The sequence below is a fragment of the Achroia grisella genome, unplaced genomic scaffold, assembly GCF_030625045.1.
Source record: "Achroia grisella isolate CSIRO2021 unplaced genomic scaffold, CSIRO_AGI_Agris_v1 utg754, whole genome shotgun sequence".
Taxonomy (NCBI): Eukaryota; Metazoa; Arthropoda; class Insecta; order Lepidoptera; family Pyralidae; genus Achroia; species Achroia grisella.
The window spans coordinates 597562-625317 of NW_026713011.1; the positions used below are offsets into that span (position 1 = coordinate 597562).

At 35.8% G+C, this 27756-nt stretch overlaps 2 protein-coding genes across 2 annotated transcripts in view; one reads left to right on the plus strand and one right to left on the minus strand.

Moving 5' to 3' along the window:
* Positions 1-20741, plus strand: part of LOC131850367 (spectrin alpha chain) — a 44664-nt gene extending 23923 nt beyond the window's left edge. Inside the window, exons 19-45 of the mRNA XM_059200585.1 lie at positions 437-571; positions 1021-1146; positions 1925-2116; positions 2455-2644; positions 3226-3436; positions 4378-4495; positions 5106-5150; positions 7030-7178; positions 7603-7819; positions 8252-8397; positions 8987-9089; positions 9534-9683; positions 9958-10095; positions 10506-10623; positions 11501-11696; positions 12217-12534; positions 13153-13357; positions 13604-13808; positions 14170-14396; positions 14822-14935; positions 15337-15484; positions 15867-15981; positions 17672-17784; positions 18139-18288; positions 18719-18889; positions 19312-19481; positions 19967-20741. Of these exons, the coding sequence (XP_059056568.1) occupies positions 437-571; positions 1021-1146; positions 1925-2116; positions 2455-2644; positions 3226-3436; positions 4378-4495; positions 5106-5150; positions 7030-7178; positions 7603-7819; positions 8252-8397; positions 8987-9089; positions 9534-9683; positions 9958-10095; positions 10506-10623; positions 11501-11696; positions 12217-12534; positions 13153-13357; positions 13604-13808; positions 14170-14396; positions 14822-14935; positions 15337-15484; positions 15867-15981; positions 17672-17784; positions 18139-18288; positions 18719-18889; positions 19312-19481; positions 19967-20095 (4299 nt within the window). The 3' untranslated portion in view covers positions 20096-20741. The remainder of the gene's footprint in view (positions 1-436; positions 572-1020; positions 1147-1924; positions 2117-2454; positions 2645-3225; positions 3437-4377; positions 4496-5105; positions 5151-7029; positions 7179-7602; positions 7820-8251; positions 8398-8986; positions 9090-9533; positions 9684-9957; positions 10096-10505; positions 10624-11500; positions 11697-12216; positions 12535-13152; positions 13358-13603; positions 13809-14169; positions 14397-14821; positions 14936-15336; positions 15485-15866; positions 15982-17671; positions 17785-18138; positions 18289-18718; positions 18890-19311; positions 19482-19966) is intronic.
* A 139-nt stretch (positions 20742-20880) lies between these two features.
* On the minus strand, positions 20881-27589 carry LOC131850366 (dual specificity protein kinase TTK). The gene is made up of 6 exons (XM_059200584.1): positions 26582-27589; positions 25111-25256; positions 24092-24252; positions 23496-23713; positions 22789-22936; positions 20881-22256 (listed from the first exon to the last, which is right to left on the minus strand). The coding sequence occupies exons 1-6, from the start codon at positions 27470-27472 to the stop codon at positions 22054-22056; spliced, it is 1767 nt and encodes a 588-aa protein (XP_059056567.1). The 5' UTR covers positions 27473-27589; the 3' UTR covers positions 20881-22053.
* Positions 27590-27756: the final 167 nt, after the last annotated feature.

Here is a 27756-nt window from a genome sequence, read left to right on the forward strand (position 1 = left end):
GCTATTGTCTGTGTTTTTTATTTGTTATTGTTATAGACATAGTTTGTTTTATGACGGTATACATACTATGGCAATGAATTTTTGTTTTCTCTCAAGTTTACCAATTACAGATAACGCTAGGACATTACATGGCTTAAACCAGTTTATTAAACATGAAAGCTCGATTTCATATGTATATGTACATTTACTAATTATTATTACAGCAACTGAATAATTATTTACCGATATCTTCAATAAGATTCAGAGTAAGGTCTGAGATAAGTGGAATCCCTTTATTACGAATAGATATGAACGATTTAAAGATAAATTGAAATATTATATGTGTGTGTTCATAACAGAAGTCACATCATCTATTGTTGTTATAAAATACAGCTCTGATTGTCAATCATACTTCAGTGAATGGTATTGATTAAAATTTTATTAATTTGTTTATCAGGACTGGTGGAAGGTGGAGGTGAACGATCGTCAAGGTTTCGTGCCTGCAGCGTACGTGAAAAAGATCGATGCAGGCCTTTCGTCCTCGCAGCAGAATTTGGTTGACTCCAGCTCTATTGCTGCCAGGCAGAACCAGGTAATTTAGGGCTATAAGAATTTTGATGTACAAATTGGATTAAATCAAAATATCTTTATTCATATTACACTATTTGAAACTCTTTTTATATGTCAAATCTACCGTTAGTTCGGAGTGCTTTCGAGCTAAGAAGAACTGACAAGGAACTGAGCTCTTATTCTTGGTAAATGAGTTTGTATAATTACAAAATACAGATTTTTAAATTCTATTGCATTTTTGTCAAAACTAAATAATTTAATTAGTAGCCGTAAATAAAAATACACAAGTCACAGAATTCAGTTTTAAATACTAAGTCAAATCAGTGGGAAGTTCCCCAAGGTTTGATATTAGGACCAACACTATATTTTTTAATAAAGTGTCAGTCCAATACCTAATCTTAAAGTATTCTCCTAAATTTTACAAAATCATGCGTGACAAACTACCATTCTGACTGTGTGTACCCCTTACAGATTGAGTCCCAATATGACAACCTGTTGGGCCTGGCTCGTGAGCGCCAGAACAAACTCAATGAGACCGTGAAGGCGTACGTGCTGGTGCGCGAGGCGGCCGAGCTCGCCACCTGGATTAAAGACAAGGTACCCCCGCTTCATATCTACCTAAATATAGATATTGACTTACTTCCGATGGGCGCGGGTTCGATTCCGCGGTACAAACCTTTCTATGAGTAGTATGATTGTTTGTATGCCTGGGTGTTTTCTATGTGTATTATACATATATTTACAAAAAAAATGTATACATATGTAATTATGCCACTTGTCTAGTATCCCTAACACAAGCTCTGCTTAACTTTGGGCTAAGTGGTGTGAATTTATCCTAAAAAAATAATAAGAAGCACCATTGTTTACTTTATTATACAAACATGATGTAAAAATGACGATAAAAGTACAATCATGTTTAGCCAAGACAATGGCATGCTATTAATACCTAATGCAATACATAAACATTTCAAATACTATTATTACGACTTTAATAAACCGACTTCAAATATGAGGAACTTCTGAATCTATATATTTTTTTGTGTTATTCGGAATTTTCGTCACGTTATTTTAGGATTAGCAAAATTTGGCACTTTGCAATTATTTATTTTTTATTTATCAAATATAAATAAAAAACTAAGACTATTTACAAGCACAATAATAAACATAAATCCGAGAAATCACTTACACAGAGGGTAATAGGTTTTCACAGATGGATGCAAAGGTAGAAAAGAAATTACAGTATGAACACGAGAGGTGTGTATGTGTCTTATAATTTTAATATCAAGAATAAATGAATAAATAATAATATTGTATGATATAATATTAGAATTAGGATTTCTATTCAAATAGATATTAAAACTTTATTCTTTATCAGGAAATGCACGCGCAAGTACAAGACGTTGGTGAAGATCTGGAACAGGTGGAGGTGATGCAGAAGAAGTTCGACGACTTCCAGAACGACCTGCGCGCCAACGAGGTCCGCCTCGCAGAAATGAACGAGATCGCAGTACAACTCATGACTGTCGGTCAAACCGAGGCTGCGTTGAAGATCAAAACTCAGATGCAGGTAATATTACTGGCAAATAATTATTAATTCTTATAGTAGTGACATTGTTTTATTACATTATCATTGAAATGGTACACTAACAGGGAACTTATAGTAATTAGATAGATAGATAAAAATTTTATTTACTTTAAGGGCACACCACACAAAGCTCATTTTTTTTTATACTACGATGGTGGCAATCAAGCATACGGCCCATCTGATGATAAATGGTTACTGTAACTTAATGACGCCCGAGATACTAGGGGTGTCACGTACGCGTCGCCTACCTTTAAGAAACCTTAATATATCCATCTCGAAAAATATGAATAACTAAGAATTTGTTGTTTCGTTGTGTACAGGAGCTGAACTCGAAGTGGTCGTCGCTGCAGCAGCTGACGGCGGAGCGCGCGGCGCAGCTGGGCAGCGCGCACGAGGTGCAGCGGTTCCACCGCGACGTCGACGAGACCAAGGACTGGATCGCGGAGAAGGAGGCCGCGCTCGCCACCGACGACCTCGGCCGCGACCTGCGCTCCGTGCAGACGCTGCAGCGTACGTGCATACCTATATTTATTTTATACCACCGCCCCGACCGGGTTTCACACGGATATATAAGATTTTTTTTTAAATGACGGACGCTCGTCATCCGCACCTCCCGCACCTCAGAATAGTGAAGGTCGGGGCCTCGGGAAGAACTCCTTGCCCGGGCTCAAATCAACTCTGGATGCTTAAGAACCATTTAGGGAGGATTACTTAAAGATTTAATAAAAATAGTGGCAATAGAATATTTATAATGAAATTAAACTTAACCTAACTTAAGAAATAAGTAAAAAATCTATATATTACATATTACTTACACTTTGCTCTAATTTCAGTCATTTTTATAGCATACGCGATAAGATATTTTTTGCTTTAACCAATTTTCAGAATTCTTTCACCAATAACTTGTACATTACGTAGTGAATTAGGGTGTATATTATTAAAACAAAAACACTGTTTCAACTAATAATTGTCTTTCAAGCAAAACCGGGGCAGGTCGCTGGTACTAGATTAAGAATTAATCTCTTGTATTACTGGTAGAATATTTTATAACCATATGGCGAAATAATTTAATTTAATAATGTTTAATGCAGGTAAACACGAAGGATTAGAGCGCGATCTGGCAGCTCTGGGCGACAAGATCCGCCAGCTAGACGACACGGCCAACAGGCTGATGTCGACACACGGCGACTCCGCAGACGCCACCTACAGCAAGCAGCGCGAGATCAACGAGGCCTGGCAGCAGCTGCAGGCGCGGGCCAACGCGCGCAAGGAGAAACTCCTCGACTCCTATGACCTGCAGAGGTAACATGCCATTTACAGTCGGCCTTCTTTTACACCTTTTCAGAATCTCTATACATATAGAGCTACCTTTGAATAAATTCAAAACATCTATTAAATACACACTAAACGATTACTTGAATGACAAACATGCCGTGAATGAACTACTATTGTAACATAACAACAACAACATAATAGTAGTTCATTCACGGGATTTTCACTTAATGTTAGACATAGACACCTACAATAAGTATACAATGTAAATAAAATTGCTTTAAAAAGAAAGAAATTCAGTTGAGTTTCTTGCGAGTGCTTCTCAAGTTAATCTGTATACTGAACTAGACAGTAGGGGCAAAATATTAATAAAAAAAAATTACGTTCATAAGCAGTGGCTAAAATGTCCAACATGAATTCATTTATATGGTGTAGAATATGGTAGATCATTATTTTTGATTTGATTTGATCTAGAACCTTTATTGTTCACAATTACTTGGGAATCGAATGAAATAACCTTTATTTTAAATTTTTATTTGACATTCAGGAGTATAATTATTGAGGGTAAAAACTTTATAGTGGAATAACTTTGTAGTTCATTTATATCATTGGTATAAATCACAATAGTTGGTAGCTTAGTAGCTAAGTACTAAAGTAACTATATTTTAGTTCAAATATTACCTTTAAATATTAAGAGAGATAATATTAGATTATATTTTCATATAGCATATATGCTGCCTATATCATTCAGCAGGGCTGTCCAAACTAGATAGGATCTAGGTTATCAATAAAAAAAAATTAAATTCATCGAGGGACAGCAAAATATTTGTAAAAAATGCAGGTATAATATCATTAATTTATACCTACGGGCCGCATCAATTCAAACCGCGGACCATGGTTTGGACAGTCTATCATAAAGCATCAAATATGTGAATTATTCAGATAGATATAAAAAATTACATTTCCATTAGGTTCCTATCCGACTACCGCGATCTGATGGCGTGGATCAACTCGATGATGGCGTTAGTGAGCTCTGACGAACTCGCTAATGACGTCACCGGCGCCGAGGCCCTGCTTGAGAGGCACCAGGTAATGTAACTCCCATTAATTACCATAATTATACCCTCAATTTAATGTATTTGTACTATAGTACTATTAAATTATTGTTGATATGATTATAAATACAGATTTCATTGTTAAAAAAATATAAAGTATTAATAGTTACTCAATCTGGCTGTATGTTATATCTAAAGTCCCAATATTTATAATATTTAGTATTAAGAAACATAACAAATGTTCGTATAATCTGTAGTAATTATTGTACACAGATAAAATTGACTGATTACTAAAATAATGCTTTGCATACATTATATAAACAGTTTTATGCATTACATTGTGGTAAAGTTTTATTGGGCGATTGGAAAAGTCTATATTCACAATGATTTATTAGTACTATTTTATTTATTCTTATAGTTTATCATTCATGTTATGTACAACAATATTTATTGTAACCAACGAGAAACAAAATAAGTAAGTATTGACTTTAAAATATGGTACAAAACATTTTTCAAATTTTACTATATCAAAATTATTACTTTATTTTTAAATTTGCAACATTAGTGGCATGCAGACGACTATGATTTTAAACAACATCTAGTGTGAAATGTATTTATTAATAAACGAAGGTGAATATTTCTAGAACGAGCGCTTGGAGATAGACGCGCGGTACGGCATAATGCCGCAGGTCAGACGCATTGTACGCATGTGTGCTCCCAGTCTAACACAGTATAATATAGTACCTTACACATTGTATGCAATAATATACAAACTAGGTCCACATTTATTAAATGTCTTTCATTATATGTACTCATGTATAACATTCGCGATTGATCAATCGAAATCAATTTAATTAATGCATTAAAACAATTAAATAAGATGTTTTATGACACATTTACATTCAGGATAATGCTACTACTCCATACTGTGAGTCTTTTCTGCAAAGATACTTTTTTGCATCATAAATGTGCAATCAGTGCGCTTTTACATTATCAGTGTTTTGCGAAGTGTTAACATTAGGGCAGAGATGGTGCAGTTTAATGTAGCTGCAATGCTCAGTAGCTTGACTTTAAATAATTATGAGTTTTTTGATTTTGATCATTGAATATTACAAGCGCTAGTATTATATTTATATTGCTCGTATTCTGTACACGTCACTAGAGAACATAAGTGTAAACAGAGCATAAAGTAAAGATATGTTCATATATAATTTCATTAATAAGTGAGGACCATAATTTCTAAACATTACACACGCTCTCCTGTATTTCGATATTACGTAGCCCATAATATAGAGGTTAAACACATCTATCATACTAAAATGGTAGCTACACCTATATTTTTAGAGTTGATTGTCTAACAAACGAGAATACTACACGACTTTTATTAACACAAAATAAACGGCATAAACTTATTGTATACATGTTGTCTTCTGGACTCTATTCTATAATATTTTCAAAAGTACAGTCATTCAATATAAAAATACTAGAAAATTATTGATCATTACCTAGAGATCAATACACTATCTAGGCTAGTTTTATTTTGAACTAACTGTACAGTTTTTGGTTTTGTGTGTCTCAAATATTTAAATGTTTTTTTTTGTGTGTTTGTGAGTCACTTTCTTGTACTTTGTTTTCTTTTACTGGAGTTTTATTCGATATATTTGGGTTTTTATATGTTCTTATATGTAACATTGATGTAGCTACGTTAACATCAATAATGCGAACATAATTAAATCATTGACAACAGCAGAGATAAAAAATTTAATATATGTTTAATGCATAGAAAACTCTATTACATATATTTTCTTTATATTAATTTGCATTTAATAATACTTAATACATAACAAAATCTAATTTTGTCTAATTTAGTCATAATTAAGGTTATATTTATGGAATGGTAAATCAATTGAAATAAGGTTTATCGTCGCAGCTATTGGTTCAATTCAAACCCACATCTCCAACTTCAAACCTAGTCCTAATAATAATTAAATTATAATCTTTTAGTTAAGCGCTTTTCTTAGTATTGAATTTTTTACTTGTCTAATATCGATATAATATCACAAAATCTAAATGGTTTTGTGATATTATATCGATATTTGAATTGGATACAAATGTTATTTTGTAAGTTATATACATTTTTATAATAATTATAAAAATGTATGTAACACAAATTTTATGAATTTAATTGTAAAAGCTTTTAATATTTAACATGAAGTTCCTCTTAATTCGAAGACCTACAAGTTAAATTTAACTTACACTTTCCAAAAAAACGTGTATGACGCAAATTACATATTTTAATTAAAGTGGCAGGATATTTGTGTATTAATAACATCCACGAAGTTTGCAAGGACTAATTTACCTCTTTTAAACTTCAGTTAACTGCCAAAAATGCGTATGTATAATTAAAAAAAAAACTATAGTATTATAATGTTCATTCAGACATTGTTGTTAGGAGAACTTTTCGTCAGTATTATACCTGGCTTTAGATTTTGTATACCGTATGCGACCAAGTCTGTGTTCTATTTCATGTCAATAACAATCATTATCGAATGGCGATTTGTGACACAGGAACATCGCACGGAGATGGACGCCCGAGCGGGCACCTTCCAGGGTTTGGAACTGTTCGGCCAACAGCTGCTACAGGGCGGGCACTACGCCAGCGTTGATATACAGGAGAAACTCAACAACATCGGCGACGCGCGCCAGGAGCTTGAAAAGTCAGTACCATAGATTATTTTGTTCTCCTTCAATAAAAGCAATCTTTAAAAAAATAATCTCATTATAGTCTCTCTATAGTTCATGTTTTGAACTTCCAATATTCTTTGACAGCCTCGGTAGTGTAGTGGTTTAGCACACCGTTTTATTTCTGATGGTCGCGGGTTCGATTTTTCGGTATAAACATTTGTAATCATAAGTACGATTGTTTTGTGATGAGATGTCGCTACTTCATTTATTTTTATCCTGTTGTGTGTAGGTAATGAGTATACAGGTGTAATAACTAAAGTACATTAGTAAGTTTATTTGATCGTATGCTACATGTCTTATTAGAAACGTGAACACTCAACGCGAAGTCGTAATGCGACTGCTTTACACTGAACTTAAACAAATGGAGGGGTGCTGAAATATTACATATGTGTTCAGGGCGTGGGTGGCTCGCCGCCTCAAGTTGGACCAAAACTTGGAGCTGCAGCTATTCTACCGGGACTGTGAGCAAGCGGAGGGCTGGATGGTGGCGCGCGAGGCGTTCCTGGCGCCCGTGGACGTGGCCGACAGCACCGCCGAGCAGCACGCACAGCCTGACAACGTCGAGCAGCTTATCAAGAAGCACGAGGACTTTGACAAGGCCATCAACGCTCATGTGAGTCCGCAAAAAGATATCGCCCTTACTAATATTATAAACTATAACGTAATGCGAAAGTAACTCTGTCTCTCATGCTTTCAAGCCAAATTACTGAACCCATTTAAATTAAATTTAGTACACAGATATTCTAGACCTTGAAAAAGGACATCTGCTACTTTTAATAAAGGGAAAAAAAGGTTGTAAGAGGTTGAACGAGGAGATGATTGGTTGTATGAAAGTATCGTCATTTTTAAGGCTGAAAATTGAAACAAAAAACTTATTTTTAGGCTCTTGATTAAATATAAATAAATATGATATCAAAGTTTAAAAAAAAAATACCCTAAAAAGGGTAAAATAAAATATTAAAAAATGCTACCCAAGGTCACTACTTCACGCGGATGAAGTAGCGGGCACAGTTCTTAAACTTAACAAATACTCCTTTTTACACAGGAAGAGAAGATCGCTCAGTTGCATACACTGGCCGACCAGCTCATTGCGTCGGAGCATTACGCTGCGTCTCCCATCGATAGCAAGCGTAGCCAGGTCCTCGACCGCTGGAGGCACCTCAAGGAAGCACTCATCGAGAAGAGATCCAGGTAAATAATATGCAATACATAATCAAGTAAAAGACAAAGTATGATATACTTTCTTTATTCTTCAATCATTATATATACATACGTCAAGTAAAAACTTAGTACCCTTTTTACAAAAATAGTGCAGATGGAGGAGACGCACATTTATAGTTTATATACAGAAGAGTGCAGAGTGCTATAATATTAAATTATGCATAAAAAATACGTTACGAGTATTTTACATACGCATATATTGTTATTGCTGGCTCAAAGACCTTTTTGTATTTTATTATGGTCGAAGTTGTACTACTCGGCGACCAATAGTAAATTTAATATCACGTGTATAATTTACATACAATACAACAAGTTAAACTGTATCTTTATGATACTTAAGGACTCAGTAACTAATATATTTTACTAGACATTGTTGCAGCTTACAGAAAGCAATTGTAATATCGAATTATATACACTTTACACATAGTTTAAAATAAATGCAAAAGGACTATATTTACATTTTCTGTAAATAATTAAAATTAAATATATGGAACTCTGTACAAATTTTTTAGAAGTATAAGTTTAAAGTAAATAATCAAATTCAATCATTTTCACTCAGATTGGGCGATGAACAAACTCTTCAACAATTCTCGCGCGATGCTGACGAGATGGAGAACTGGATCGCTGAGAAACTGCAGTTGGCTACGGAAGAGAGCTACAAAGTATGTATAAACGTGTGATAAATTAAAAAAATATGAATCACATATATTCTTATTCCTCTAAAAATGTCGAATTTTGGTGACATTTGAAAATTTCATGTGTAATTCTGGAGATATCTCATTTTTATACAACACACATTAAAAACAATAGGGTAACATTTGTAAATAATAATTCAAAAATATTTAAAGTAGAATCAAAAGATTTGTCAAATTGAAGAGCTAATGGAGATGTTGCTGGTTTCTCAATGAACATTTGTTCATTATGTACTATAAATATGATATTAATCAAGGAATTATGCTATTTAAAAAAATATAAATGATAGTTTTTTAAATGTTAATACTTATGTATTAATTATGCACTTGTAGTGTAATGTATGGTTTGGATTTTATTTTAATACTTATGTTCTATCCAGTGTAGTGTAATAATATGTGTATGGTTTGCATCAGGATCCTGCGAACATCCAATCGAAGCACCAGAAACACCAGGCATTCGAGGCGGAGCTGGCGGCCAACGCTGAGCGCATCCAGTCCGTGCTGGCCATGGGCGGCAACCTGGTCCAGCGAGGACAGTGCAGCGGATCCGAGGACGCAGTGCAGGTACGTACTATCGACCGACTCAACAACAAGTAGACTGACCGACGCCTACTGATTAACTGATCTAGCAACCACAGATCATCTAAACAACACACAGATAAATGTAAACCTATTACAGCCGCCAAACAGCTTGCTTTGTAAGCTTGTTTCGGTTGGAGAGTAAGATATAGCACTAAAATTACACAATAAGAGGCGTAACATTTTAGCTCTCCAAAAAGGCAATGCAATAATGTTATGAATGATAATATTACTTAAGTTTCTATTTGTAACATAACAGGCTCGCTTGGCCTCCATTGCGGACCAATGGGAATTCCTGACGCAAAAGACAACCGAGAAGTCGCTGAAACTAAAAGAGGCCAACAAGCAGCGCACGTACATTGCTGCCGTTAAGGATCTCGACTTCTGGCTTGGAGAGGTATGTTTAGTTCATAGTTATTTCTTTTTAATTTGTCGCACATAGTGAGGCAGATGTTTCTAAAATATACAGCCAATTTTGTAGAATTTATAGAGCAGTGTTGTGAAACTGTGACATTTTAGAGGTGGTTTTCTTTACCTTTTTCCTGTGTTGTTCCACATTAGCTCTTATGTTTAATAGTAACTTAATTTCCAATTATATTAAAAACATCTTTTATATTATATTTGTCGAATTATATAAAATAAGTATAAAAATTATACTTATTTTATATAATTCGACAAATTATTTTATATTCTTAAGTTTATTTGATAAAGATTATTTTCGTTATCCATTCAGCCTATATTAAATAGACTGCATTTATTAAACACTTTTAGCAATCATTTAATTTATATGATCTTATTCATACATAGGTGGAAAGTTTGTTGACCTCGGAAGATTCCGGAAAGGATCTGGCGTCGGTACAGAATCTCATGAAGAAGCATCAGTTGGTCGAAGCCGACATTCAAGCCCACGAGGATAGAATTAATGGTTTGTTTTTACAATTATAATAATACCTGTTTTTTACTGAATAATCGTAAATGAAAGTAATTTGTATATGGATCTGTATTGACTACACAAACCGCTCGAAGTTAATCCATCACTATATCGAGCATCGTATTAGTTTACTAACAGATGGACCGTATGCTTGTATGCCACTGTAACTTTGCGTCGTTAATGAAAGGGTGGGTGTGCGACACTGGTCATCCGCAACCTCCTAGGGGGTGAATGTTGGGGCCTCGGGGCGAACCCCTTTATCCCGGCATCAACTACAAGACCAACCCGGTAGCTGAATTTTACTTTAGGAAAATCTTCATAGAGTCCCATCGATTCAGGGATCGACGGGGACTGCCGGATAACCGGCTAAAAACCTTCCTTCTCGAACATATAGCCATGGATATGGTATCACAATTGCATTCTCCAAGACCACTGACAAAGTAGACTTAACCTAAGAAATAGTGTCATACTTGCGGACAACTTTTTATTCATTTTATTATTTTTGTGCGGGCAGACATGAACGCGCAGGCGGATGCGCTGTTATACTTGCGGACAATTTATTTTTTAATAATGTTTCTTTTTTGTACGCGTAGACATGAAAGGGCAGCCGGATGTGCTATCATACTTGCGGATAACTTTCATTTTTTAATATATCTTTTATTATTTATTTAAGCGCGCAGACATACGCTGCGCGTAGGCGAACACGCTGTTATACTTACGTACAACTTTTTTTTAATATTTTTTTGTGCTTGCAGACATGTACACGCAGGTGGAAGCGTTGTAGACTCGCGAACAACTTTTTTAGCGATCATATCTGAGGCGCTGTCATACTTGCGGAATACTTTTTTTTATTGTTTATATTTGTGCGTAGACATGAACGCGCAGGCGGACGCGCTGGTGTCGAGCGGTCAGTTCGACAGCGCGGGCATCGGGTCGCGACGCGCCGCCATCAACGAGCGCTTCGAGCGCGTGTCGTCGCTGGCCGCGCACCGCCGCGCGCGCCTCCACGAGGCCAACACGCTGCACCAGTTCTTCAGGGACATCGCCGACGAGGAGTCCTGGATCAAGTGAGCGCGCACATCGCACATCACACTATACCTTACCTCTATGATCTAGAGTCTCTATAAAACGATCACGGTCAATTCTTTATGTTTTAAACATGTTCCACTATATGTGGTAATCTTTGCCTTTATATGAACATCACGAAGTGAATTGTCGGCACTTATGTTAGGTTTTAGAATCATAAAAGTATTAACAATATACTTAATTCCATTTTTTAAATAGAGTATTTACGACTGGTATGTATCTTCGTCACATTTTTATTTAATTTTGTATTTTAAATTTGAAATAATTTCAAAATGAAACTGATCAACACTGGTTATTTCCAGCTGAGTTGTGGCCCACATTGACTTTGTGTTGTAACATGTGTAAATTGTTGTTTGTTTTTTTATGTTATTATTGTTGTATGTGTAGTCGATAAATCCTATTCTATTCTTTTACACGAAATTTTACTGCAATCAGCCTATTTATCGTCTCTATCGTTTATCGTTTATATTTGCCATACTAATATTCCACAATCCGCAACAGGGAAAAGAAACTGTTAGTGGCATCGGACGACTACGGGCGCGACCTGACCGGCGTCCAGAACCTGTTGAAGAAGCACAAGCGGCTGGAGGCGGAGCTGGCGAGCCACGAGCCGGCCATCCAGGCGGTGCAGGAGGCGGGCGAGAAGCTGATGGACGTGTCCAACCTGGGCGTGCCCGAGATCGAGCAGCGGCTGCGCGCGCTCGCGCAGGCCTGGGACGAGCTGCAGGCGCTGGCGGCCGAGCGCGGCGCCCACCTCCACCAGTCGCTCGCCTACCAACAGTTCCTCGCCAAGCTCGACGAGGAGGAGGCCTGGATCAGGTACGCCGCGCACCGGACCACCACACTCATCGTCATCAGGATTTCAGCCCGGAATACGTACACGGCTGAACATAGTCCTGCGCTACTTGCAAGCAACATTTTCCAGCGATCTTGATCACCTTCACCATATTAAGTAACAGATATTCTGTTATTTACTGTGGTGGTTATTTCATATCTACATCTAGTTATGTTGAGTCTAGGAGAGATCAATAAATTACAACTAAATTGAATTAATGAATAGATAGTGATAATTAGTTTTCTAGTATAAGGTACTATAGTAATATTTTTTCACATTTGAATATCAAATATAATAATATTTTACACTTTTAAAATGGGTATAAAAGACACACACACAAGGCTTTAGCGCACGGTTTACGATGACTGGGCACCAATGGAGAATGATAACATGAGTGCGAGTTCAGGTCAGATCGCCTATCGTGACTAATTTACCAGGAATCTATCACTATAGTTTCCAGGGGATACTACATAGAGGTCAACATGACAATGTTACATTGCAAGCAATAGGTTCATCAGTCCACGTCACTAATAATTCCATTTCCAATATAAAAAAAAACCGTTAACTTACCGCTTAAACAATTTGTACTTATGCGAATGCAGCGAGAAACAACAGCTGGTGGCGGTGGGCGAGTGCGGTGACAGCATGGCGGCGGTGCAGGGACTGCTCAAGAAGCACGAGGCGCTGGAGGCCGAGCTGGCCGCGCGCGGAGACCGCGTGCGGGAACTGGCCGCCGAGGCCGACAGGCTCGTCGCGGACGGGAACCTGCACTCCGACGCCTTACACCAACGCATGCGAGCCCTACAGGTACGTGCACTTTTCCAAAGCTAAACATCTCGTTATCGCCGACAACCTATTCACTGTATTTGAGTTCAGAGCCCACGTAAAGAATACATTTGTACAGAACCTAAAAATTCGCCCCCTTTTACTGCACATTATATATATATATATATTATAGTTAAACTAATTTTAACACAAATAATTATTAACGTTGATTAAGACAACGCATTAATAATATGTCTGATGTCCAGGGTCAATATGTGTATTGTGCAGGGTAAACTGGACAAGCTGACGGGCCTGGCGGCTCGCCGCAAGGCGGCGCTGGTGGACAACTCCGCGTACCTGCAGCTGCTGTGGAAGGCGGACGTGGTCGAGTCGTGGATCGCCGACAAGGAGACCCACGTGCGCTCCGACGAGTTCGGCCGGGACCTTTCCACCGTGCAGACGCTGCTCACCAAGCAGGAGACCTTCGACGCTGGTGTGTATCGTGTTCATTGACGGTACTGTGGTCTAGTTAGCCATTTTTTGTTATAAGCTATGTAATAGGAGTCGCAACTCCTAAGAATTAAGGTGCAATATAGCACAGCCTTGTTTCCGATGGTTGCGTATTCATGAATATGATTCTTTGTATCGGTCTGGTTGTTATCTATGTATATATAAAAAAATGTACCTATTTGTGATTATATCATATATTGTCTAGTACCCATACACAAGCTTTGCTTATATTTGGACTAGATGGCGCTGTGTGAGTTGTCCTAAGATGTTATTATTATTGTTATCTGTCAATAGGCCCTTCCAAATATACAAGCCATATATAAACTTCTCCTAACTCTAAAAAGGTCTGACCGCCTTCGAGCACGAGGGTATCCAGAACATCACGGCCCTCAAGGAGCAACTGGTGGCGGCGAACCACGACCAGAGCCCGGCGATAGTGAAGCGGCACGCGGACGTGATCGCGCGCTGGCAACGCCTGCTGGCAGACTCCGATGCCAGGAAGAAGCGCCTTCTGCAGCTCCAGGACCAGTTCCGGCAAATCGAGGAGCTATATCTCACGTTCGCCAAGAAGGTAACATTCCCTCAGACTCTACATATGATGGCCTCGGTAGTTGTTGGTCTTGCGGTTTCGCACACCGTCCTATAACGCAAGATGCAAACATTTTGTACTTATGAGTTCATATTCACTTACACTTACACAATGTAAACAATCATTTGTTTACATTGTGTAAGTTTGTACAAAAAAATAAGTCAAGTATTGTAACAGTTGTCTAGTACCCATAATACAAGTTCTGCTTTACATGAGTCTAGATGGCGTTGTGTCAATTGTACAGGTGTATTATCTATAGAAATAAATATAATTAAGTACAGTTTTATGTCACGTACTTTTAAATATGTATAGTAACTCAAAAGAAGCCATACAACAGATAGTCAATAGAGGCATGATGTCTTTATAATTAAGGCGTAATTTATAAATAAGTTACTTTATTTTTTCAGGCGTCAGCTTTCAACTCGTGGTTCGAGAATGCAGAGGAAGATCTGACCGACCCGGTGCGCTGCAACTCCATCGAGGAGATCCGCGCATTGCGGGACGCGCACGCACAGTTCCAGGTGACGTACTTATAGCTATCTACCATATATTTTTTACTTGACATATATAAACTTGCTATTCTAAAGTGTCGTTTAAAAAAGTATGGACATTGGTATTAAATTTTATAATAAAATAATAAACAATATTCTGAAACTATCTTAACCTGTTTGTAGTTTTGTAATCAAATTACTTTTATTATATCATATTTAATTATTTAATATGCGTTAAACAATTATATTTAAAGGTGAAAGGTACTAATGTTAATGTATATGTACTTAGCACAACTTTTTGACCAGTGTGGTCAATAATTTTTAACAATACAACTTATTTTATCAATTGACTAGCTTTTGAAAGTATTCTTAATTGAAATAAATTATTATATTCTGTTATTGAAAGAAATTTAAAGTAACACATTTTACAGGCGTCGCTGTCGTCAGCGCAAAGCGACTTCGAAGCGCTCGCAGCGCTTGACGAGCAAATCAAGTCATTCAACGTGGGCGCCAACCCTTACACTTGGTTCACCATGGAGGCTCTCGAGGAAACCTGGCGTAATCTGCGTAAAATCATAGGTTAGTTAGCATATTATATCATCATTATAACCATCATGTTTATTTTACAGCAACAAATTATTTTGGTTCATGAAACCTTAGAAATGAAAAGTCTATATAAAATTAACATCGTTAAACTAAAATTATGTTATTAAAAAATATCATTATATAAGTTAAACATTATCAAATTTAGTAAAATTGATCCTATAAAGTCTAGCGCCCATACGAATGTTAAATTGCAACTGATTAATAACATTATTTATATTAATAACAATGTATATATATCAAGTGCTATTGGGAGGAGATCCATAGTTGACTATAGCTTCTGATTACTTTATTTCTCCTCAATTGCTAGTTACTATAAATAACATTTAAGTTTAAATATATACGTCCTTTACCTCAGCGGAGCGCGATGTCGAGCTGACGAAGGAAGCCCACAGGCAGGAAGAGAATGACAAACTCCGCAAGGAATTCGCCAAGCACGCTAATGCGTTCCACCAATGGCTGACGGAGACACGGTACGTAACTGTCAGCTACCTAAATACTTCTAAGGTTAACCTAAACAAAATTAAGAGGAGGAGTAATATGAATACATTTCAATGATACTTTTCAATGACGCTTCAATGTACTAAGGGTAACTTTAAAAAAATATGAGTGGAGAAGTGGCATGAATACATTTTCAAATGACGGGTAGTCGTCAGGCATACGGTCAACTGTAAGCTGAAACTAAATATAATATTGTTTAACATTACGCCGGAAGCAAAGACTTATGAATCCATAGGCTACAGAAAACATTTACCATCAGAAGCCGTATTGACAGATTGCTATCATCGTGGTATAAAAAAATAAGGGTGGCCATTTAAAAATGATGATAATGTAACTTTCGGGACTTGCCTTATATTGATTTAACTAAATGAATATGTAAAATGTATTATTATTAGAAGTATAATTTGTAATAATAGTATATGGCGATATATATAATAAAAACTTTTAAAATATGCTACCATTCATATGGTATACGAATACAATGGTACACAGGCTGCGAAATTATTAGGTTTAGTTTACAAATCGTTGAAATGTGTGTTGGTGTACAGGTACCGGCTGCTAGGCTGGGACGGGTAATGTATCGACTGTCGCGTGTTGTACTAAACTCGCAACTCGCGCTTCTACGCTTGGCAAAACTGATGTTGCAAATGAAAACTACATATATTAAATGAATTGAGTCTATATAATATTACTGATATGACAGTACTATTAGTAAGGTATAGGACACTTCCAAGTTTACAAGATAATTATTTGGAATATGCATTTTTTTTTAATAATGTCGTATTGTTATTAAATTTAATGTCATATTGGATAATAAAATATCCATTATGATTTTTAATATTTATGATGTTTATTTGTGTAACTTGAGTAGTAAAAAAGGGTGGATAGGTTATGAAATATAAAGTGAAGAGTCACTTGGGACACCCATAGTACTGGCATTGTTCTTAAAAGAACTTAAGTGAAGAAAGACGTAAAATGAATGTAATGTTATGTAGTGGAGATAAATATCTTTGCAATTCAGGTTTATAACGATTTACGTTGTGTAAACCTTTTATATTTTATTATTTATTTATTAAAGTTATTTACGAAGTATTCATTCATTTTTTGCCAAGTTATCGTTGTTTGCACTGTGTTTTCGATGTCTCTTCTATTTTGCAGCTTAATCGAATTGGCTTTACTTGGAAATTCTATTTGTAAATTTACCACAACATTCTACTGTAAATATACCTATCAGCAACCTAACTTTATTCTGAGTGTTTTACTTTTCTTGTTAATTCTACTAATGTGTATATACCATACATGTACCAAAAGCAGTAGCAAAAGGACATTATTATGGTGAACATTTTTAATATTTCAAAATATTCTTAGATTGTGACATGACCCTACCAAGGTTTACTCTAGAAACTACAGCATGGGGTTTTGTGTAGAAAGGTTCAGTATTAAGACTTAGGGCAGTCATTTCAGCCAGTAACATGCATATAAAACCCCTGATGATTCAGGCATGGTCCATATGCTTAACTCTCACCATTAGGATATTAAAAAAAACAAGTATCGAGTTGCAAATATCAATTTCTAATAATAATTAGTATTATCTTCTTATTTGTGTATTTTATGTATGAAACAAATGTGTAATTAAGTAATAATGTTTAAACATTTGTATAGCACCTCAATGATGGAAGGCACTGGCTCACTGGAGCAGCAGTTGGCCACTCTGCGACAGCGAGCGGTGGAGGTCCGCGCTCGTAGAGCCGACCTGAGGCGCCTCGAGGAATTGGGTGAGCGCATGACGAACTTATTTCAACGATTGTTATTGTTTACCAACCAATAAATTTTGTTGTAAAATTTCTGTCTACACTCGACACACTTCCACATAACTTATGCAGATTTCAAATTTACAACAAGTTCAACTACTACTGAGGTTTATTATACATATTATATGTATAATAATGATGAATGATATGAACTAATATGTCAATGGATATTTATGAATCCCAGAGGAGAACATCGATATTAGCAACTCAGTGTTAGACTTCTATGATTATCATCATTCTTCAGTACATATATATATATATATATATAGTGAAAAAAAAAGGTGTTTTTTACTTTACAATATATCCTGTTAATGCCAGGCGCTGCATTGGAGGAACACCTGATCCTGGACAATCGTTACACGGAGCACAGCACGGTGGGGTTGGCGCAGCAGTGGGACCAGCTCGATCAACTCTCCATGCGTATGCAGCACAACCTTGAACAGCAGATACAGGCCAGGAACCACTCTGGTCAGTACTTCTACCACGCTACATATAATCGATACGGATCGTACTTAGTAGACATGACTAATGATAAATGTTCTATAGAAATATATAAATACTATAAATGTTATTATTACAAATTTATGTAACGTATATTCACGTTGTATAAGACTCAATTTAGTATTTATATAACTAGAATAATTTATTGAATAGACAAATTTAAATACTACGATACTATCAATACTATGTGTCTTGCGCTTTAAGATTTTTAAAGACCTCACCATTTACAAAAGTTTTATTTAGTTTTTTAAGTGTTACTTTGTGAAGTTAACACACAAAGTCATTATGTATTTTTCCCTTTATCCATATTTTATAAACGACTAAACCCATATACCATTCTCTTCCAAATAATGTTTTGCTGTTAATTTAACTATTTCTTTTTGGATATTTTGTTTAGGCGTGAGCGAGGACGCTCTGAAGGAGTTCTCGATGATGTTCAAGCACTTCGACAAGGACCGTTCAGGGCGTCTCAATCACCACGAGTTCAAGTCGTGCTTGCGCGCGCTTGGCTACGACCTGCCCATGGTGGAGGAAGGACAACCCGACCCGGAGTTCGAGGCTATACTCAGTGAGTATTGTGACTAAATTCTTTTATATACACATGCTATGAATATGTGTTAGGTCCACAGAGAAGTTTCCCTTTTGTAGCGACATTCTGGTCTTCTGTCTATTAAGTTATGTGATATATGCAGTGCAGTCAAAACAGAATATATAATTATATTCTGTTTTGATGAACAAATAGTAAGCAGAGGTATTTTTCTATATAACACTATGAACTAACATTAGAATGTGTCGTTTTCGAAACTTGTCATATTTATTGTAATATATTTGTTCCATATTTTGTGATCATTTAATAAAGTAATTGATTTTGTGATTTGTTACCGAGGTTTAGACTCATTACTCCTGCATACAGATGTTCAGCTAGTCATTTCCATATGTATGAAGAAACTTAAATTATTTATATTACAATAACACGTCCACATTATACAGACGTGGTGGATCCGAACCGGGATGGGCAGGTGTCGCTACAGGAATACATGGCGTTCATGATCAGCAAGGAGACAGAGAACGTCCAGTCTTCCGAGGAGATAGAGAACGCTTTCCGGGCGATCACCGCGCACCAGGACCGCGCCTACGTCACCAAGGATGAACTCTACGCTGTTAGCATTTTATTTATTTATTTTGAAATTTACAAACACATATGATTAGTAACACTCACACACGATACTATTCTAGTTATTTGAACATGTCGGGGTAATATATGACCATAATATGAACAGTATTGAGTGATTTTGTAGATCAATAATTATCTAGTGATGCGGTTGTTCCTTCTTTTTCTGAATTCATTCTTCCTTTATTCGTACGATATATTTGAATCCAAGTGAGTAGAGCCCACTGCCGTTTTTCGGTTTAATTTAATGATATTTAGGTCACTAACTGCACTGTCCCTGACGCAGATAGAAATTAGGATAATTTAGAAATAAAATTATTTTGTGTCGACCGTCTCAAGTTCGACCATGGGGTCTAAACTCAATGTACTTATTAAAATGTACCCGATTAATAATGAGTTTACTTAGATTTTAAACACACAAAATTAAAGTTATTAACATGCATGTTTCACTAATTCGAGTTTTCAATTCTACAGAACCTCACCAAGGAAATGGCGGACTACTGCGTAGCGCGTATGAAGCCCTACGTGGAACCGAAGACGGAGCGACCGATCCCGAACGCCCTCGATTATATCGACTTCACTCGCACTCTCTTCCAGAACTAATCGCATACCACCGCCCGCGCAGTACCTACACTTTAACATTAAACTAACGCAAACCTATCAAGTTTTTCATTCGTTTTTGCACCTACCCGTATTTATGTTATCTTAACATATGTGTTATATTGGAAATGCATGCTGAATATCAAATATCCTTTCTACTTGAAAAAGTAACGAATTATAATAGATACAAGTACGTATCACAAGTGTACTGTTCGGGCAGAGTTAACAATTAGCTTTCACTTGCTTTTCTGTCAGCTTTTTACTATTCAATGCAATATATTATTAATGTGCATTTAAAATAAATTATTATTATACATGTATTAGATTTAAGATTAAAATATTTTGGATGAAAGCGAGATACGTCTTCAATACGAAAACGTAGACGCTGGATTTTGCATATCTTTACCTAGAACGTTGTCAGTTTACCAGGAGGTAAATTGATAAACGGGTGTGAATTCCTTTTCTCTGAATAGCAGAGAGATAAGAAGCTACCCTTCTTGACTAGAAAACAACTCTTAATAAATATACACACATATAGAGATTTATTGTAGAATGAAATTTGTCTTATAATATTACAAATTAATTTATTACTTCTCAATGTCGACTCATTTATCACTATTTATTATAGTAATAAGAAATTACAAATTATTCCTTCTATAAGTTTGCAGCTAATATTCTATTTATTTTTGTACTCCTATAAGTATTTTTCAATAAATATTCATTTAAAATTTCTTTGTTTGTTTCTCCCATTATTGATACTATAAATATAATAATATTTTGTTTAATAAATTATTTTATTAATATATTCATTACATATTTGATTAGCTTATTTATTAATATTTATTGTATATCTATTAATCTAAAATCAAAATATACATGTATCACTTATGTGCCAATATCCAACCAAGACAATAAATAGTGAAATACAGATCATAAACATTTTGTATCGTATTATGATATCATTATATTGCCGGTAGACAGGCATGCCACATTCTGTGTGCGGAAGAGTTTAAAATAGACGATTGTTCATATTTTGGAGGTAACTAAAAAAATAACGAAGGCGGCATATGGTTCTACTGCCATATATCATATCATATCTTGACCATAAAGAATCTCTAGAATCTACTCTTAAGACCAATTCCGATCAATTGAGATTGAAATCTGTTGCACCATATTTGGTTCCGATTTCGTTGTAAATCGACAGTGTAAATGATTAATTCTGTTTATTTTCGAATTCTTTTAATATATATAAAACTGAATTGAGTTAGAATCGGTATTGAGATGAGACTCCCGAGTAGAGCTGGAGATCTGAATACAGATAAAATTATGAAATAGTTATTTCATCAATTCATATACTTAATTTAATAATTATTGTACATCAATATAAAATTAGTTACATAATTCTACTATTCATGGTTGGTGGTTGTTTTATGTTGTTAGCGGAAGTAAAGGCAAGCAATGTTATTATATTTGAAAGTTTCAAATTTAATTTTAATATATTAAGCTATAGCGTACCGAAACTATTAGTGTACTGAAATTATTATAACAACATTTGTGTCACATCCCTATTTTTAAATAAATGATATTTTATACATATTTACAGTATAAATTCAGACTGTAAGACTTTGGCATAATCAAAGATTATGTACATGACATATTGCTATAATTCATATTAATCATGGATAGTTATCAAATCATTTTTTACTCTCATAGCCTTCACCGACAGATCAGTTTAAAAAGTACTTTCATTCCAAAAAATACGAATATACATGTTATAATAATTTTAAAACATTTATATTGATTTTTTAATTGGTTAATAAGTAATGGAATTGAACTCTATCGACAAACCCGTGTTTGGAATGAATTATTTTTATCGTAGACATTGCAATGCGGGCCACAACATGAAATTTAACTTTCAATTTACAGACCCATGTTTTCAAACATTCACAACTTAGTAACCGTTACAGTTGCGCCCTCTGCAGTAGTCGGTACTCCTGTGGTGTAACATGCGGCTGTAGTTTGTCTAGAAGCGCGGACGGCAGCGGCGACCGTCCGGTGGCAGGCTGCAAGTACGGCAACCGCAGTAACTCGCGAACTGAGGGCCGCGCCCGCGCGTTGTACGTCAGGCACCATTTCAGCGCCGCAACCAGTGATGGAGGGAGGTCTGCGGACCATATTCATCATTAATTCATATACTATTATGATATATAAATAAACGAATTTCGTAAAAGACGAATATATAGACGAATTTCGTAAAAAAATATTTTTGTCAATCAAGTATATGATTCATCTGTATACCAAATTTTATTCGATTCTGAATCTGTCCAGTATCTTGTATGGACGTGATTCAATTATTGTACAAATATTTGCATTTATGACATTACTAGCTGTTACCCGCTACTTCGGCCGCTGTTTTATTGAATTTTAAAATAAAAGTAGCCTAAGTTACTTCTTATAACATTAGCTATATTCCAGTGAAAATCCAGTCAAAATCAGTCCAGTCGTTTCAGAGAATAACAAGAACATTTTTTTAAATAATGGTTATTTTTATATGTAAGAATGTACTTTCACATGAATTTAGTGATAAGTTGTTAGTTTGAAATTATAAACTATTTAATTTTAGATATTTGTGTAGACGACTTACAAACCTCGATTCTCGTAGTTCTATATAAATGACGATTTTGAATAATGCTTACGTTCAACGGGCGGATAGTCGATCCTATGATTGGGGTCGAGAATGGCAGCGAGTTTCGCGAGGTTAGGAATATGGCCGAAAGGCGTGCGCCCATAAATCATGCTGTACAGGATGCAGCCCAACGACCACACATCCGACCGGAACGAGATCTGTAGACACGCACAAAGATATTTTATAACATTTATACTTATTACTTTTAAACGTTACTGATGTAAATAACTGACAAAGGAAAAATATGAAGAAACATACAACCGTAAAAACATACAATTTAATACAAAAATTATGTGGTCAATTTCAAATAATGTAGACCGTGACATTCATAAAAGCGGCATTTAGAACATCACACGGTACAAACAATAGTGATCATGAGTATTATTGGTCTGTGTGTTTTCTATGTATATTATGTATGTATTTACAAAAAAAAACCTAAGTATTTGTATCAGTCATCTATTACCTATAATCACAAGCTCTGCTTACCGTGGGACTAAATGGCGCTGTATATTTAGCAGTGTTTCAACCGCCATGATCCAGGGTAAACTGTTTGTTTAGAGTTTACTCGTGACCAGAGCGGGGGAAAGAGTGCCGAAATATCGGGTACTCAATAAAAATAAAATGTGGTAAGATCACGTGATTTTTATTTATACGTATAAATAAATAATGACCGGGCAAATTTAAAACAAACAAATATTATTATATTATTGTTCATACCTTAATAGGTGCATTTCCATCACCAGTAGAGACTCCGTATCCGCCTGCGCCGCCCATTAGCGCCTCAGGGCTGATGTAGGAGTACGTGCCGGTGGCCTGTGAGCGCACCACACTCGTCGCATCACCGCTGATGGCCGATGCGATCCCAAAGTCGATTAGCTTAAGCCGCCCGCACACCAAGAGGAAATTAGCTGGCTTCAAGTCAGCGTGAATGACGCCTGAAATCGCACGCATTTGGAATGATAATTTCAATCAAACGACCCTACATTAATATTTGTCATGAAAATAGGAAAGTAGTTTTTTTCGGTCTACTCTAATGCTGTTAGCAGCAGCTTCACTGGACGATAGAGGGCAAAGTGCAGATGGCACTCCAAACCCGCGGAAGGACTTATGGAGCGGCTGAAGGCCAACTCTCGCCCGACGGATACGACTAGTCTGAGGGCACTGATAGGAGGTTCGAAAATCGATCTCGTAATTGCGATCCCATTTCAATTGGACGGGGGATCTATTGGAGGGGTTAAGGAATATAGTTTATTATGAATAATGTTAGTACATCTTAGCTAAGAATCTGCTAAATATGTGTATGAATGACAAACCATGTTCATGGATGTAGTGTACGGCGTGCAGCATCTCCTCCCAGTAGTGCAGTACGAGGGCGGGCGGCAACCCGGTGCCGCGCGCCTTCAGGAACGACGACAAGTCCGTTTCGCCTACCTCCAGCACCATTCGCAAGAACTGATTGGTGCGGTCATATTCACTGTGATTATACACATTGACTTTACAATCGAATTTCATATAATTCTGTGAGATACTATTCATTAACCAGATTGGAGATATACTTTAAATAATTTGACAACCTCGGTGGTTTAGCGGTTTAATTCCGATGGTCGCGGGTTTGAATCATCACACAGCACAAGCATTTGTTTGTATTGGTCTGGGTGTTTTATATATATAATAATAATATGTATGTATTTACGATACGATACGATTTATGTATTTGTATCAGTTATCTAGTACCCATAACAAACTCTTTAGGTAGCTTCACTTATAAATGATAGAGAAGATGGCGCTGATGAATTGTCCTGAGATGATTATGATTATTATGATTAATAGTGACTATTTTAAGTAAATTACAATATGAAGTATATATATAATAGTAGCTAACTCGGGAAACATTGTTATGCCATATAAATTTAAGTACTAAAATCACTATTAAAAAATAAAGATTGGTCGTAGAAGGGTGAAAATTTAGGGTTGTGTGATTTTTTATATAATAAATTTTTGGTCATAATAATAAAAATAACATTTAGGGGTGGGTCAGCTTTAGAGATATGAATAGACCCTGTGATGCAAAATTTCATAAACATAAGCTTTACAAGGAGTTTGGTAATGAACACTAGGATTTTTATATATTAGATATCGTTTATATTTGCTTAATAATGTCACAGAATATTATTAATATATAAAAAAAAAATTCTAAGTAATTTTTAATTTTAATTTAATTAAATTAATAATGGGAAATGAAATAATAAATAATACACAATAATAATAGAATATATAGTGCCATGTGGACAACTAGAATGTTTATATAGAGTAAGCAGTACTTATTACTTACTAATCATATAATCGTATGACCCTGTCCGAGTTCTGTAATTCGCGCAGGAGCCGCACCTCGTTGATGTAGCCCTGCGCCAGGTCCTGGTCAGTGGCCAGGTACACACACTTCACTGCATACTCACAAGATGTGCCCACTTCGAGTACCTGAAACATATGTAGACATTAATAATAATAATAAAGCCTTTTTTTCCAGGGTTAGGGTACATTTTGTTGTTTATGAAATGTCCCACAACTCATAGTGCCTTTTGGCATAGATCTCCTCCAGCTCTCTCTATTGAACTCTGTCTTACAACCCTATTCCAGAGCAGTCCGAGTCAGGTTGATATCGTCTTTCGAACAAGTTCTTTGGAAACCCTGTCATCTAAACCCATCTCTAGGATACCAAAGAGTTGCTTGCTACATTTGTTAATTTTGTATTTATCTTCAACAAACTTGGAGTACTACATAAAAACATATGCAGAGACTAAGAGTATGTCAAAACTCAATAGAAAGAAGTGTTATCTTATCGGTGTTTAACTAAAAGACAAAATTAACCTAATAAAAATAAAAGAAAAAACAAAATTTAAAAACATTGAAACAACTGTAAAATCTATGAAGTGGAGGTGGACAGGCCACATGATTAGGGATAAAATACCAAAATAGACATAAGACATTACAGAGTGGTACCCAAGAGGACACAAGAGAAGCAAAGGCAGACAGAAAAACAGAGATGACATCAGGCAGGTAGCAGGGAAAGTTTGGACTTAGAGTGCAAGGGACCGAACCCTATGGAAATACTTGGAGGAGGCCTATGTCACATGACAGTCTGTTGAAATTCAGATGTGGAAAAAAAAGAAAAAAATTGTAGACTAACAGGACCGCAGCTACTGCTGTAAATTTGTAATGTAATGTTAACAGTAAATAAAGGCTTTTATTATTATTATTATTTATCTTCAACATATGCCCTCTCCAATACCATTTTAAATGGTCTATTCTTGAAAGTTCATCTCCTGTAGATTTCCTTCTAATGATACATTACTAGCTATCTATAATATAATAGCCTTGCCGAATAGATAGGCCAAGCTGCAGGATAGATAGCTAGTACAAGGTAAGTAGTATAGTAGAATACAGTGAATGTTATTACAGGGGAATGTGGATTTAATATTGATCAATTATTTTTGTAATTAATTTACAAACATACACAAAAATAGAATCTGCTTTATAACATTACTTTACATATACAAATATTAATTCCCATCCAGAATACAAATGTATTCTTATTTGAAGCTAACAAATTTAATTTTAATTTTCTTAAACAGTAAAAATACTTAAAATTGTAAATGATTATATTGATCGGTAGCTTCTTTCTGTCCTAAAATGAAATAAATAGTTTTAAATAGTTTATATTTATATTTAAAACTAACTTATTTAATTTTCTACTCTTTGCAGTGATCATAGACTGCATTTATTTTTTTAATTGTTAACTTTACCTTGTACACTTCACTGGACCCACCAGTGCCCAGTTTCTTTATAAACATGTACTTTTTGTCTTTTATACTAGTGGTCTTAAATAGTACTTTAGAATTATTGCCCATAACTCCTTGTGGATATGATGGTGTGGCAACATATGAAGCAGGCATTTGTTTACGGTTTATTGGTGTCTCTGGTACCGGCACTGGCACCATCTCCTGTCTCGGAGGTGGACACGGCTCCTCCTTTGGTGGATTCTGTGTAAACAACTCACATCTCACTTTATCTCTGTTGTGAACGAGACCTTGTTGTGGAGTTTTCTTATGACTTAATCTCCCCGATCCTGGAGTGAATTTCCGGATGCCCGACTTTATTTTGGGTGTAGCAGTTTTTGTTTTTTGTACACTGTTTGGTGCCTTTATTATGTCAGGTGTTTTCTTATGTGCCGAATTAATTTTCATTACTGGGGGAACCTTTAAGTTGTTATTGTGCGGCATGAGTACACTGCGCTTCATATTATCTACACTTGGGTACACATCATTGGTAGCACTTTTCTGCGCACTTTTAACACTATGATTGTCTTTGTTTGGGTAAGTCCGATTGGAAATCCAGTCCTCATGCACATTCTCTTTGTTGTGATCAACGGGAACTTTCTTTTCCGATGCGAAAGCTTTAATATCTTCAAACTTAGATGATTTTATATTTGGTGTTCGGAATTCTTTACAAAGGTTTTTCTGTGTTGGTTTCTTCGCTACGGTTTCACCACAGGAGCTATCACTCTCATCGTCAGAAGCAAAACTCGCGTCAGGACTATCTGTCTTTTGTAAAGGCATCAAATTGGCCAACAGTGCCGACATAGGCATTGGAGCAAATTTGATGCTGTTTGAAGTTGATTCCGTATTGCTGCCCATGATTTCAGATTAGTTCGGACATTTAACCATAAAAACTGCTCAAAAGTCACACATTTTGAAGCTAATGTAATTTACGAAACACAAAATAACAAATTTGTAATACCGTTGAACTCAAAGTTTTAAAATATTTTTTGACAGTTTATTGTTGTGGATTTAAGAACGTCAATTTTGACAGTTAGAAATATTTGGATGTGTTCAACATACATAGCAATTTACAAGTAGGTTCTTAAACAAACTAAGGATATTTAAGGATTTTTATTCAGTTTAATTATATATAAGTAATG